Source organism: Typopeltis vanoorti, chromosome 23 (genome assembly GCF_054136105.1).
Source record: "Typopeltis vanoorti isolate ZY-2024b chromosome 23, IOZ_Tvanoo_1.0, whole genome shotgun sequence".
Classification (NCBI taxonomy): Eukaryota; Metazoa; Arthropoda; class Arachnida; order Uropygi; family Thelyphonidae; genus Typopeltis; species Typopeltis vanoorti.
In genome coordinates, this window is record NC_143571.1 from 48,146,500 (window position 1) to 48,159,973 (window position 13,474).

General features: G+C 37.2%; 1 protein-coding gene across 2 annotated transcripts in view; it reads left to right on the forward strand.

Moving 5' to 3' along the window:
- LOC150093824 (tubulin alpha-1 chain-like) overlaps positions 1-12,707 on the forward strand; it is a 29,767-nt gene extending 17,060 nt beyond the window's left edge. The window contains exons 1-4 of one of the 2 annotated variants that reach the window (XM_090413182.1): positions 8,774-8,917; positions 10,258-10,808; positions 10,934-11,461; positions 12,321-12,707. In XM_090413182.1, the coding sequence (XP_090269308.1) occupies positions 10,281-10,808; positions 10,934-11,461; positions 12,321-12,617 (1,353 nt within the window). In that variant the 5' untranslated portion in view covers positions 8,774-8,917; positions 10,258-10,280 and the 3' untranslated portion in view covers positions 12,618-12,707. Of the gene's footprint in view, positions 1-8,773; positions 8,918-10,257; positions 10,809-10,933; positions 11,462-12,320 lie in introns of those variants that run through there. The other variant, XM_090413183.1, reaches the window with a different exon arrangement.
- The last annotated feature ends 767 nt before the right edge of the window (positions 12,708-13,474 follow it).

Genomic DNA, 13,474 nt, shown 5'->3' on the forward strand with positions numbered 1-13,474 from the left:
ATATAAATGAGGAAAACGATGAACACACACACACACACACACACACACACACACACACACACACACACACACACACACACACACACACACACACACACACACACACACACACACACACAAATTACAAGAAACAGCCATACAAATAATGGATAACTATAAAAATAAATAGTTTATCGTGCGAATGGAATATCATTAAATAGACGAAAAAATAAACACATGCGATGTTTAGAAAAAAAACAAGGTTAACAAATTTGCTTACTTTTTATAACGATGTTTACAAGGGAAATAAGCGAAGAAAATGGCCATGATGTGATTTATTCACAAAGCCTTTATAATGCTATACATAAGCTTCGTTGATTAAAATGTATGAAATAGGCATTGATATCCACCTAGTGAAAATAGACAAAACAATTGGTTGCTAAACATAGTAGGAAGCAATTAATGTCCAGAGGGGGTGTTCTAGGCCTAAGGCACAGTGTGAGGGAAGCTGATTTACATTAGGTTTTAGAATTTTAAAAAATTTAATTTTTCCAAATTTTTTAATTCCAGTCTTCAAACAAGGATTTCTCTCATAAAAGTTCACTACTACTACGAAATTTATTAAAGCACACAAATTTGTTAAAGGTATACATTAAAATTATCTTAGAGAAATCTTCTTTGAACTTATTGTTTTTTTTTTTTTTTTTGTTTTTTTTTTGTCATATACTTTCCAAATTTTGGCAATCTTTCTCTTTTTTCTTTTTGTCTCTTCTGCATTGTGGAATCTTATCTTGCAGTTAATTTTTTGAGATTAACTCAAAAATTTTTTGAGTTAATCTCAAAATTTTTTAATTTTTCTCCTATTTTTCTTGAACCTGAAAATGAGAATGGTATTCTAGTATGTTCAGAGCTTTACTCTCGTCTTTAAGTCACATGGAAATAAGACATTCCATCATCAATGCATAGAATATAAACAGATTATCCCCCCCCCCATAGCTTCCAAAATGCCTTTTCCAATTTCGAGAATGGAAGAACACAAACATATTCCTTCTCTCCATGTATCGTTCGATCGAGAAGAAGCTGAGATAACGATCGACTCAGGAAACTATAACAGAAGTAGCAATAAAAGCGCAGAGAGCTATGGGAAGATAAAACGGCTTGTCATTTACTCCTACTAGGCAGACTATGACTCAGTGCGTGGCTGTAACAAGACGCACACAAGAAGTGGTTACAGTCAATACATTTTTTTAGGACGATTATACAGGTTTTACTTCCCATGCTGTTGGCAAAAATGTGGCTCTCGCCCATGCTACGTGGTATAATGCAGTTGAAGGAAGTTATATTATTTTAACACGTGAACATTCTATGTCTTATAAAGAATATATAAAACTGCTATTTTATACCTACAATAAAACAGGCAATTTAGTATCGGAAAAAATGAATTTATGAGTTCACTTCGCGAGATTTGTTTATCATATATATATATATATATATATATATATATATATATATATATATATATAAAGTTTTAGATATATACATATATCTAAAACCATGTTATTTTTTAATTGTACGGCGATCCTGAGATATAAAGCAATAAAACCGTGAACCTAGTAGAACCAAACAAAACCATGGTTTTTTGCATGCAATTTCAACGCCCATTTACATCAAGGTGTGTGGACCAGCACCAAAAAAATGGTAATAACCTAATATCTAAAAATTTTATAACTACAGCATGAGCATTTAAAGGAATAAATAAATAGAATTTTATCCTTAAAATTTAATTAACTTTAGATAACCAATTAAAAATAATATCCCATAGGCTTTCATTCCCGAAAATTTGAATCCGAAAAAATATCCGAATATGATCTAAGAAACATGCGTTTCTTAGATCATGTTCGGATTTTTTTTTTTTTTTTTTTTTAACAACTCTGCACATGAGGTTGCAAAACCTATACCATTACTGATGTGCTGTAAGTGTAACGCATTTTATTTCTGAAAGTGAGATACACTCTTATCTATCTTTAAATATACAGTTTATGTCTACGGAACACGGTCTAATTCATGATGAGTCTTTTACTGCATGGAGGTTTTTTATAATAATAATTCCGATCGAACAATGCATTTTTGTTAATTAACAAAACTGATGCAGTTTTGTTAATTAGTATTATTCAGTAATAATATCTGATGACTTGATTAGGCTGTTTTTTTAATCTATGGATCTGGGAGTTTCTAATAAACCAAACGGCATCTAGAATCATCCTCAGGCACTTATTCTGTAATCTCTGAAGTTTTTGAATATTTGTATTCACGGTGTGGCTCCATGCGGGGGATGCGTACGTGATGACCGGTCTTATTACCATCTTGTATATTGTTAACTTTGTTTGTGTATCCAGTTTGCTTTTTCTGTTGATCACAGGGTAGAGCTGCGCAATTACCCTGGATGCCTTCGAGGCAATGCGTCTTATATGATTGCTGAATAGGAGTTTTCTATCAAGAATCACTCCAAGATATTGGACCTCAGTCTGCCATGGAATCTTGACTCCCAATAGATGAATGTCCTCCGTAATATGGATTTTCTTTCTAGAAAACAGTATGGCTGAGCTTTTCTGGGGGTTAACTTGGATCCTCCAGTCCATCAGCCATTTTTCTAGTGTATGTATACCGCTTTGAAGTCTTCTAGTTGCCAGTTTGGGGCAGAGATCTTGCCATTAATGCAGTATCATCTGCATATAATGCAGTGAATGTTGTTCTCGGGTTCAGAGGGATGTCGGCTACGTCGATTGAGAATAGAAAAGGGGCCAGAAGAGAGCCCTGAGGTTCGCCTGCCAAGACCCTGCGTCTTGACGAAATCGTTTCGCCGACCCTGACCTGCATATATCTGTCTTTCAGGTATGAGTGGAGTATTTTTATTAACTTGATTGGCAAGTTGAATTTTATGAGTTTGTAAAGAAGGCCTTGATGCCATACTTTGTCAAAGCCTTCTCAGCATCGATGATTATGGCAGCTGTATTGAGTTTCCAATTATAACCTTTTGTAATGATCTCCACTAGCTGGTGTACTTGTTGAATTGTGCTATGGGCCTTGCGGAAGCCAAACTGCTCATTGAGCAAAATTCCTAACGTATCCGTTTCTGCTTAACGCCTTGTGAGGATCATTTTCTCTGTCATCTTTCCGAGGCTGGACAACAGGCTGATAGGTCTGTAACTTTTGGGGAGTTGAGGGTTTTTTCCTGGCTTCTTCAGTGGCATGATGGTGGCTGTGTTTCCACGCGGTGGGAAAATGCTAATATCTAAAAATGGCATTGGTAATGTTGACGAAATGGACTATGGCCTTTCTTGGAAGTAGTTTTATTATTCGGTTGGTTATGTCATCTGGGCCTGGAGCCTTTTTACTATTTAGATTAGTTAAGATTTTTATCATTTCTGCTGGAGTAGTGGGAGTTATATAGTCTGAATTATCAATATGCTGTCGTAAAGTTGTGCTAACATAATGGTGAATCTTGTATACAAGGTTAATATTTATATTTGCATAAGATGGATTGCACTTGATTCAAGGTTATCTATTAGTGCTTCAGCTTTATCTTTATCTGTATGAACAATCCCTTTCTTAGTTTGTATATTAGGTGCGGATGACTCAGGGGGCACGAGTTGCTTTTTGGTGCGGATGACTCTTAAGAATTTCCAGACAGAGTGATCTTCAGCATTGATGTTAGCCAATTTGGTTTCCCATTGATGGTTTCTGTGTTTTTGAAAAGATTCACGAACTTGTCTATTTAGGTTGTTCAGTACTGCTGTTTTGTCTTGTGGGGCTCTAGTATTATGGTATCTCTTTCTGGCTCTGTTTTTTGCTCTAATTAGATCCATGATTTCCTCAGGGATACAGTTGGTTGGGTGGATACAGTGGTTTGCCTCACAGATTATATTGCTTTCTGAATTTGTATGGTTAAGTTATTTACTGCTGAGTGTACCAATATAATTCGGAAGAATCTTGGCTAACTTGTGCCATGGTATGAATGAGTGCAGGGGAGAGAATTGATCTGATAAACCTAGATTAAGCACTACGGGACCGTGGTCTGAGGATAATTCGTTAACTGTTTCCAATTTGTGTTGGTATCTTATATTTTTAAAAATGACGATGTCAAGCACATCCGAGCTACTTGATGGGCTGAAGTGGGTGGGCTCGGTAGGTCCGACCACAACAGCAGAGTTAAGCATTGCGTAGGTGAATAGCGTGTAACCTTTGGTGTTAATTGAAGAGCTGTGCCAAGCTGTGTGTTTTGAACTGAGGTCTCCTGCTATTATTATGGAGTCATTTGATCCAAGTATGGAGTCCATATCTGTTGTCAGCAGAGGAATGCTAGGAGGATTATAAGCAGCATAGATCTTTAGACTGCCAGCGTTACTGGTATGCACCTCCACACTGGTGCCCTCCAGGTTTATCTTTTGGGGGGTTGGGTATTATATTATGATTCAGGTAACTCTTAATATATATATATATATATATATATATATATATATGACTGTATCTCCACCTCTTGCACCGAGTCTATCATTTCTGTACATAGTGTAGCCACAAATTCTAGGGTTATTAGCTGATCTTAGGTGCATTTCACCTATCAAGATGATATCAGCACTGAGACAAGTCGCAAATTCTTGAAGTTCCAGGACCTTATTTAACAATCCATTTGCATTCTATGCTACTATCTTGAGTGACTGACTTTGGTTTGAATTTTTTACTCATGACAGATGGCTGTTATAATGGTTTGTCTTGCAGGAATCACTTTCTGGAAGATGGTGAAGGGCTTGTTCTGAATTCCTGCAGCATGGTGGCAAGCGAGGCAGTTAAAACTGATGTTAGGTTGGAGCTTTCTAGCTCGAGAGATGTAGAAATCTTAGTTCGTGCAGCCTCGGCATATGTTTTGGTTATGGTTGTGGGTCATATTCCTTCCTGTGTGGTTGAAGGTGAGGTGTTCCGGAATGGTGGACGGCCTACTTGGTTGCTTATAGCGTCGTTACGAAGAGGAGCAAGCTGACCCTCGATTTTTTGGATTGAAAAGGCATCCCTTGTAGTTGGTGGGGTGAGATCCTCTGCGGTTTGTGCAGCAGGCAGGAGTGGAACATGGCTTGGTGCAGGTGATGGTCTGGTGTCCCTCGCCACACTTCAAGCACCTGTAAGCTGCCTTACATAATTTTTGGGTGTGCCCGAACCTTCGGCACCTATGACACTGTCCCACTGATGCTCTCTTCCTAGCAGCTCAGTTGATATTTTGAGCCTGCATAGCACTGACAGTTCATAGATTTGCTTTTGTGTATTGCTGATTTCTACCAGCACCAAAGGCATTGGTCTTTTTCTGACCTGAGCATCCTGCTCACTTTAACTGGGGCCAGGCCCTGTCTAGAGAGGTTAGAGATCACATCTTAAGGAGTGATACCTTCGGCAACCCACGAAGAACAACCTTCAGGTTCTTTTCGCTGGGTAAAGCGAAGGTGTGGTATCGGAGAATTGCATTGTCATTAAATCTGGTCATTTGTATATAGTCCATTACTGTAGCAGGTTGAATTTTAACTCCATCAGAATTTTTGGACCATGAGAATGTGATGTTTTGTTCCCTGAGAGCTGAAGAGACAGGAATCCATTTTTCTTTATCCCTTAAGATGACGTGTGGAACATTGACTGATTCCATCTCTGTTGTTTTGGGTTCTTCGTTGTTGGTAGAGATTTTTCTCTTCTTTTTGATCATTTGGAATTCTGCATGTGTTTCCAAGGTCTGACAGATGCTTTCTTGGGATGTAGGATCATCTATATTTGGGGAGTGTACGAAGTCTGATTGCGTCTGAGTAATGCATTCGTCACTTACATCATCCATTTTGTCTTCTGTGACTGCTGAGAGGGGGGGGGGGAATGTATCAAAAAGCTTAACTTTCCACTGCCAGTTGTCACTCAGCAGCTTTCCCAGTCTGAGGAATTCCTTGTATACTTCTTCAAATATGGCCTCATTCAGAGTTTTTGCCATGATAACAATAAGTGAAAAATGTGTGAAGACACAGATAGAGAAAGAATAGAGATTGCTCAGGTGTCCTGAGCAGATTACAGATAATCCTGTGGACTTATGAGAGTCCACTAGCAAAACCCGTACACACACACAAGTGCCTACTAGCAACAATATTCATGTAGGAGATTTATTTGAATAAATCTCCTACATGAATTAAAAAAATTTTAATATTTCCAATATTTCGTCTGTCACAGAGACATCTTCAGGGATTACAAAAAAAACTTTTGTAAAAACACACACACACACAAATATAATACAATAGTAAGTGAAACTAAAGTCCGATCTAGGTGGTGTGCCCTCTATGGGCATTAGTAGGTGACGTATGATGTAAAGAGGGATCTCTGATAATTAATGTTTCCCAAATTTTGGGAAGTTTAATGCAACCGTATTTGTTTAAATTCAGTTGATTCCTGAGTGCAGATGCAGATTCAAAGAATAGTCTTTCTTTTTTGAATTTACTATGGTGGAGCATGGTGGTTTTTTCCAGGAGACCCTGTGGGTTGTATCCAAAACATGGTCTGCAAGGCCAGATTGACCATAATCGTGATTGCAGATGTATGACTTGTGTTCTTCTAACCGGATAGTTGCTGATCAGCCTGTCTGTCCGAAGTAAGCCAGTTTACAGGCACAAGGTACTCTATATACTCCAGGCACTGAGAGAAGAGGGAGCTGGTCTTTGGTGGAAGGGATAAGAGTAGCAAGTTTACAGTGGGGATTAAAAGCTATATGGAGGTTGTACTTTTTTAATGATCTGGCTATTTTTTCTGAAGTACCACGGATGTAAGGTATGTTAATGGCATTTCGGAAGTCCTTTTGAAGAGATGGTTGAGGAATGGGGAAGGAATTGATTATTTTTTTTAATTCTGTACTCACTGTAGCCATTGGAAAGGAAGGTGTTGTGTATATGTTTGAGTTCGGTTGAAAGGGCAGTTTCACTGGAACAAAGATTGTGGGCTCTATTGGTGAAAGTTTTAATAATGCCATATTGCTGAGAGGTGTGGTAGTGGTGGGAGAGTTTGTGAATGTATCTGCCTGTATGAGTAGGTTTTCTATATAAAGCGAAAGAAAGAATGGTTACCATTAGGAAGGCATGTTACTAAGGTGTCCAGGAAGGGTAAACAATTGTTATTTTCCTTTTCCATTGTAAACTAGATTCTTGGATGTAGACTATTAAGGTGACTGAGGAAGGAAACTAATGTGTCTGGGCCATGAGGCCAAATAGAGAATACTTCATCTACATATCTTAGCCAGATAGAAGAAGGTTTTAGAGGGGAAGAGTCTAAGGCTTGTTTTTCAAAATTCTCCATGTAAAAATTGGTGAGAGGGGGGGAGGAACCCATGGCAGTTCCCTCTATCTGTTTGTAGATTTTGTTCTTCCAAGAAAAATAACCAGAGTAGATGGCAAAGGAAAAGAGCTCTAAGATATCAGAAGGAAAAACCTTTTTTAAGAGGGTAAAGGTGCCAATTAGGGTAATATTGGTAAACAAGATATCAAAGCTGACCAATATGTCTGTATTATTTAAAATCAGATTTTTAATTAAGTTTTTAAAGTGGGTGAAGTTTTTTACATGAGATGTGGTAAGACCAGTCATGGGGGTCAAAGAGTTTGCTAGCTGCTTTGACAATTTGTAGCAAGGAGCATTGGTGGCGTCTACTACTAAAAAAAAAAAAAAGCCAGATGATTAAAAAAGTACAACCTCTATACAGCTTTTAAGTCCCACCGTAAACTTGCTACCCTTATCCGGTCCATCAAAGACCAGCTCCCTCCTCTCTCAGTGCCTGGAGTATATAGAGTACCTTGTGCCTGTAAACTGGCTTACTTCAGACAGACAGGCAAATCAGCAACTATCCGGTTAGAAGAACACAAGTCATACATTTGCAATCACGATTATGATCAATCTGGCCTTGCAGACCATGTTTTGGATACAACCCACAGGATCTCCTGGGAAAAAAAACGCCATGCTCCACCATAGTAAATTCAAAAAAGAAAGACTATTCTTTGAATCTGCATCTGCACTCAGGAATCAACCGAATTTAAACAAATACGTTTGCATTAAACTTCCCAAAATTTGGGAAACATTAATTATCAGAGATCCCTCTTTACATCCTACGTCACCTGCTAATGTCCATAGAGGGCGCACCACCTAGATCGGCCTTTAGTTTCACTTACTATTGTATTATATTTGTGTGTGTGTTGTTACAAAAGTTTTTTTTTGTAATCCTGAAGATGTCTCTGTGACAGACGAAATATTGGAAGTATTAAAATTGTTTTTAATCCTTTCTCAGTGCTGATAATATTCCATTAAAACTACTACATGAATTCCTCACAGCACTTAAGCCTCAACACACAGATAGCTACAATATGTTATAGTTAACTGCCCTAAAATAGGGAAAAGGAGTGTCAAGAATCCACAGATTGAAATCCTACTTCCCTATAAAACCTTAAATTCCCCACTGGTCGTCGTAACGGGTGGGGCCTGTCGGCCATCAGAGATCTCGCATGTTTCGTGCAGAGGGGGAAGGCAGTAGGAATCAAACTGTGCCAGTGCAATGCGAGATTCCTGAAAAACCTTGTATGCAGTCTACTCAGGCGCAATCTAAAATAATACGTCAGTTCTCGTCAAAAACAGAATCATTATTCACATAATCGGTTGACACTTATTTACTATATATGGAACATAAAGGCGAAAAGTTCTTTGTCAGTGTAGATACCAGCGCATGCGCTTCAAACTCTCTAAGCTGATTGGTTAAAAGTGTTATTTGCACGACCAGTTTCTAGACCATATAAATTGCCGCTTCGGGAGGGCGTTTCGTACTTTCTTTGTTGCCGGTTCCGTTGCAGTACTAGCGACGAATTTTGTTAACCTCGTTGTTCTCTCTTTGGTGAGTTTGAACGTTTTTATACGTTACTTTTTTTCAGCAAAATAATAAATGTAGTATTTTATAGATATTTATAATATCTAAATATTATTTAATAAATAAGCTTGATATCTAAATATTATTTAATAAATAAGCTTGATATCTAAATATTATTTAATAAATAAGCTTGATATCTAAATATTATTTAATAAATAAACTTGATATCTAAATATTACCTAATAAATAAACTTGATAGCGTAAATACTTCATTTGAATTGTAACTGTCACTCTACCGAAAATGGGGGTGATTGATCCTGTGTAACTGGTTTTGAAATTTCTAATGTATTATTAACTTGATTTGTAATCTTATAAAACTCGAGATATAAAAAGTTTAGGAACGTTCTAAATTAAAACGAGTCAAGCTAGTCTGACAGCTATCACTCTTGCACAGCTATGGGAAATCTTGAGCATTATGAAGAAAATAACGATGTTTTAATCTAGGCTTTTTTAGCCTAAAACAGCCGATAACAATTTGCTAATACCAAGCTTGACTAAATTCTAGGATGGAATTCTCCTTTCAAGTTTAAAATAACTGAAGATATAAGCTCCTCCTAATAAAAATGTCTTGCTGTAGTTCCAACAATTCAGTTCACTCGGTAAAATTGCAACCCCCCCACCCCCCGAAGAAAAAGCTTTCATAGTTCATGAATGATCTTGCATTTTTAAAGCTGGTGTTGCACTTCGGGCATCGCTGAAATTTGACAAATCAAGTCCTTAATCTGTTAACAATTCAGTGAGAAATTATCAAGGCTGAAGAATTTTCACTTTATTGAATTTTTTTTTTCACACACCTAATTTAGGTGATTTAATATCAGTGCAATCATTGACAACTGAAAGTGAGCTATAAGTGATGTTAAGGATGGGAAAACAACAGCTCATTGTTCTTCCCCTAAGTTAAGCATTTATACCTGAATTTATACCTTTTTTTGGAATAAAAGCTGTTTGAGGACTTGGTTTTATTTTTAGACGCTCTTCTGTTTGCTTGAAATTTATAAGCAATCCGAAAAGTAATCCTAAAAAAGCTATTCTGCGAGTTCTGTCACTGAGGAGAATTACTTGGTAGGACAGAGTGCAAAATATATATGGGCATCTTGAAAGTTAGCTTTCATGCTTGTCAAAGTTTAAAAAATAATAATAAAAAAATCTGAATTTATTCATAATTCTAGAATCTTGATGTACATAATACTCTATATTTAAGCATGACTTTTGCTTAAATTATATTTTTGCATAAGAAAAAACTTACAAAGCTAAACACTTGCCATATTTGTACTTTATATTTTATATTAAATTTATATTTTCATTAGGTAACTAAAACAACTTAACAGCCATGAGGGAATGTATTAGTATTCATGTTGGTCAAGCTGGAGTACAGATGGGCAATGCCTGTTGGGAACTTTACTGCCTTGAACATGGTATCCAGCCTGATGGTCAAATCCCAAGTGACAAAACAATTGGTGGAGGCGACGACTCTTTCAATACATTCTTCAGTGAGACTGGTGCTGGAAAACACGTACCTAGAGCAGTATATGTTGATCTAGAACCCACTGTAGTAGATGAAGTTCGTACTGGAACATATCGTCAACTCTTTCATCCAGAACAGCTGATAACTGGTAAAGAAGATGCTGCTAACAACTATGCTCGTGGCCACTATACAATTGGTAAGGAGATTGTAGACCTGGTACTTGACAGAGTTCGTAAGTTGGCAGATCAATGTACAGGACTTCAGGGCTTCCTTGTGTTCCACAGTTTTGGTGGTGGAACTGGATCAGGTTTCACCTCTCTTCTCATGGAAAGGCTGTCTGTTGATTACGGAAAGAAATCAAAATTGGAGTTTGCCATCTATCCAGCTCCACAAGTAAGTAATTTAATGCAGTTAGTATCATTCATTTCGAGTATTCTTTGCTTGCTACGAAAGAAATCTTATCTTTTATAATTAATCAGCTTCTGCTTAAAGATGCTAAAGAATTATAATCTTTTCAGGTATCAACTGCTGTTGTGGAACCATACAATTCCATACTTACAACTCATACTACTCTTGAACACACTGACTGTGCATTCATGGTTGACAATGAAGCAATTTATGATATTTGTCGTCGTAATCTCGATATTGAGCGTCCCAGCTATACCAACCTCAATCGTCTAATTGGACAAATTGTCTCTTCCATCACTGCCTCTCTTCGTTTCGACGGTGCCCTTAATGTTGATTTGACCGAGTTCCAAACTAACTTGGTTCCTTACCCAAGAATCCACTTCCCTCTTGTTACATATGCTCCTGTGATATCTGCAGAAAAGGCATACCACGAGCAGCTTACAGTCTCAGAAATCACAAATGCCTGTTTCGAACCCGCCAACCAGATGGTAAAGTGTGATCCACGTCATGGTAAATATATGGCTTGTTGTCTTCTTTATCGTGGTGATGTCGTTCCAAAAGATGTCAATGCTGCTATTGCTGCTATCAAGACCAAGCGAACAATCCAATTTGTAGATTGGTGTCCTACTGGTTTTAAGGTAAGATACTTAAATGTTTGCGTTTCTTTAATGTTTAGGATACCTAGACCTTAACAGTAGGTGCTTGTTTGTATGTTATCAGATATTACTGGCTCAAAGAAATAAATTGTCCTGAAATTCCTTTTTGGTATGAGATACTAAAAATGCTGCTTTTATCTTACTTTTGAAAGGCATTCTCATAAGCTTTGCACATAACTGATTAGAACAAATGCTGTTAGTGATATTTTAGCTTTCCTTATATCAGCACTATGCTGAACACGTTGCTTTTCGTGCATGCATTTGAAAGTAACTAGTCAAGAATTGGTTATTGATTTTACTAAATCAGTGATTGGTTTACCTTCATAAGGCTACAAAAAGTGTGTATATAATTTTATTTCATACTGTTTGGCTAAATGGTTTAGCTCGTAAATTTACATGCCATATTTAAAATAGTCAACATCCCTACCGGCCAAGGTGGATGAAATAGTGAGACCAAATTGCACTTATCCATATTATTCAACCGGTGTTACATAATCATATCCAGATTTGCTTGATGTCAAAGGCCGATTGGAGGGTTAAACATCCCTAATAGATTTTAATCAGCTTTCACAGCATATGTAAATAGTTGCTGTTTAACACAATCCATAATGATTAGAAACATTTTTAGCGTAACTTGGACTAGTTTACTCCAAGCTTCTCATATCTAAACTAAAATTATCTTCCACTTGCAAATGCCATGCCTTCATGGTATTTGTAAGTGGCAGCCCACTACCAAAGTAATATCTCCTTGGTAACTTAAATCGGTTATTGCTGCTTGAACCTAATATTAATTTTATAATTATGTGGAACTCTTATAATATGAATTTCATTTATTTTATAGGTGGGCATCAACTACCAGCCTCCAACAGTTGTTCCAGGTGGCGACTTAGCCAAAGTACAGAGGGCAGTCTGTATGCTTTCCAATACAACAGCTATTGCTGAAGCCTGGGCTCGTCTTGATCACAAGTTTGATCTTATGTATGCCAAGCGTGCTTTTGTACACTGGTACGTAGGAGAAGGTATGGAAGAAGGCGAGTTCTCAGAAGCCCGTGAAGATTTGGCTGCTCTGGAGAAAGATTACGAAGAAGTTGGTATGGATTCTGGCGATGGAGCTGAAGATGAAGGCGATGAATACTAAGCATTTATGAATATCGACCTCCTGGCTGAAACCAGTTTTCCAGATTTGTACATGAATGTTAATTCCAATCAATTAAAGTTCTTTTGATAACATGGTGTTTATTGTGTGAAGCTAGATTCCATAACACGCTACTCATAATTTTGTCATGCCTATGTGAAATCGTAACTAGACTACCGTATTTTTCGATAGATAACGCGCTCGTTATCTATACAAAAAAAAGTGTAAATTCGTTAAAAATTAACATGCGCTGTATACAGTTGAGAGGTAAATCAAATGTAATAACTAAGGTAAAGTATTATTTATTGAACATTGCCTAATTCAAATCCAAAAAATTCATCAGACTCGATATTGAAAGAATCGATTGCGTTAAAAATTTTCGTTTTCAACGCAATATAACGGTATTTCTTTAGGTTCATAATCATTGTCACCGGACACCATTGCATTCCTTGTGCTTTAATGAAACCATTTGTTTTCACTTAGAGCAGCTCAACTTTCTACAATCCACATAACTATCTTTATGACGTTCTTTTCATCTTCCCCGTTTTGTTATATTCATGGATGACATTCATCATCCAGTCTTCCCACTTAGCCCGCAAATTGTCTTTGAATGGTTGATTTAATGAAAGATCAAGTGTTTTTTTGTTAAACCACCCAGAACAGTGGTGGCGAACCTATGACACGCGTGGCAGCACTGACACATTTGAGGGTTTCAGGTGACACACCTTGGATGTTGAAAGATATTGGTATTTTGATGAAAAAACTGCGATAAATCGTGTAAGATCGCTCTCAATTAAGGCGAAGGTAGGTTTCGATTCATTGAAAGAATTATATTTTATAGTTAGTTCATTTCTATTTTA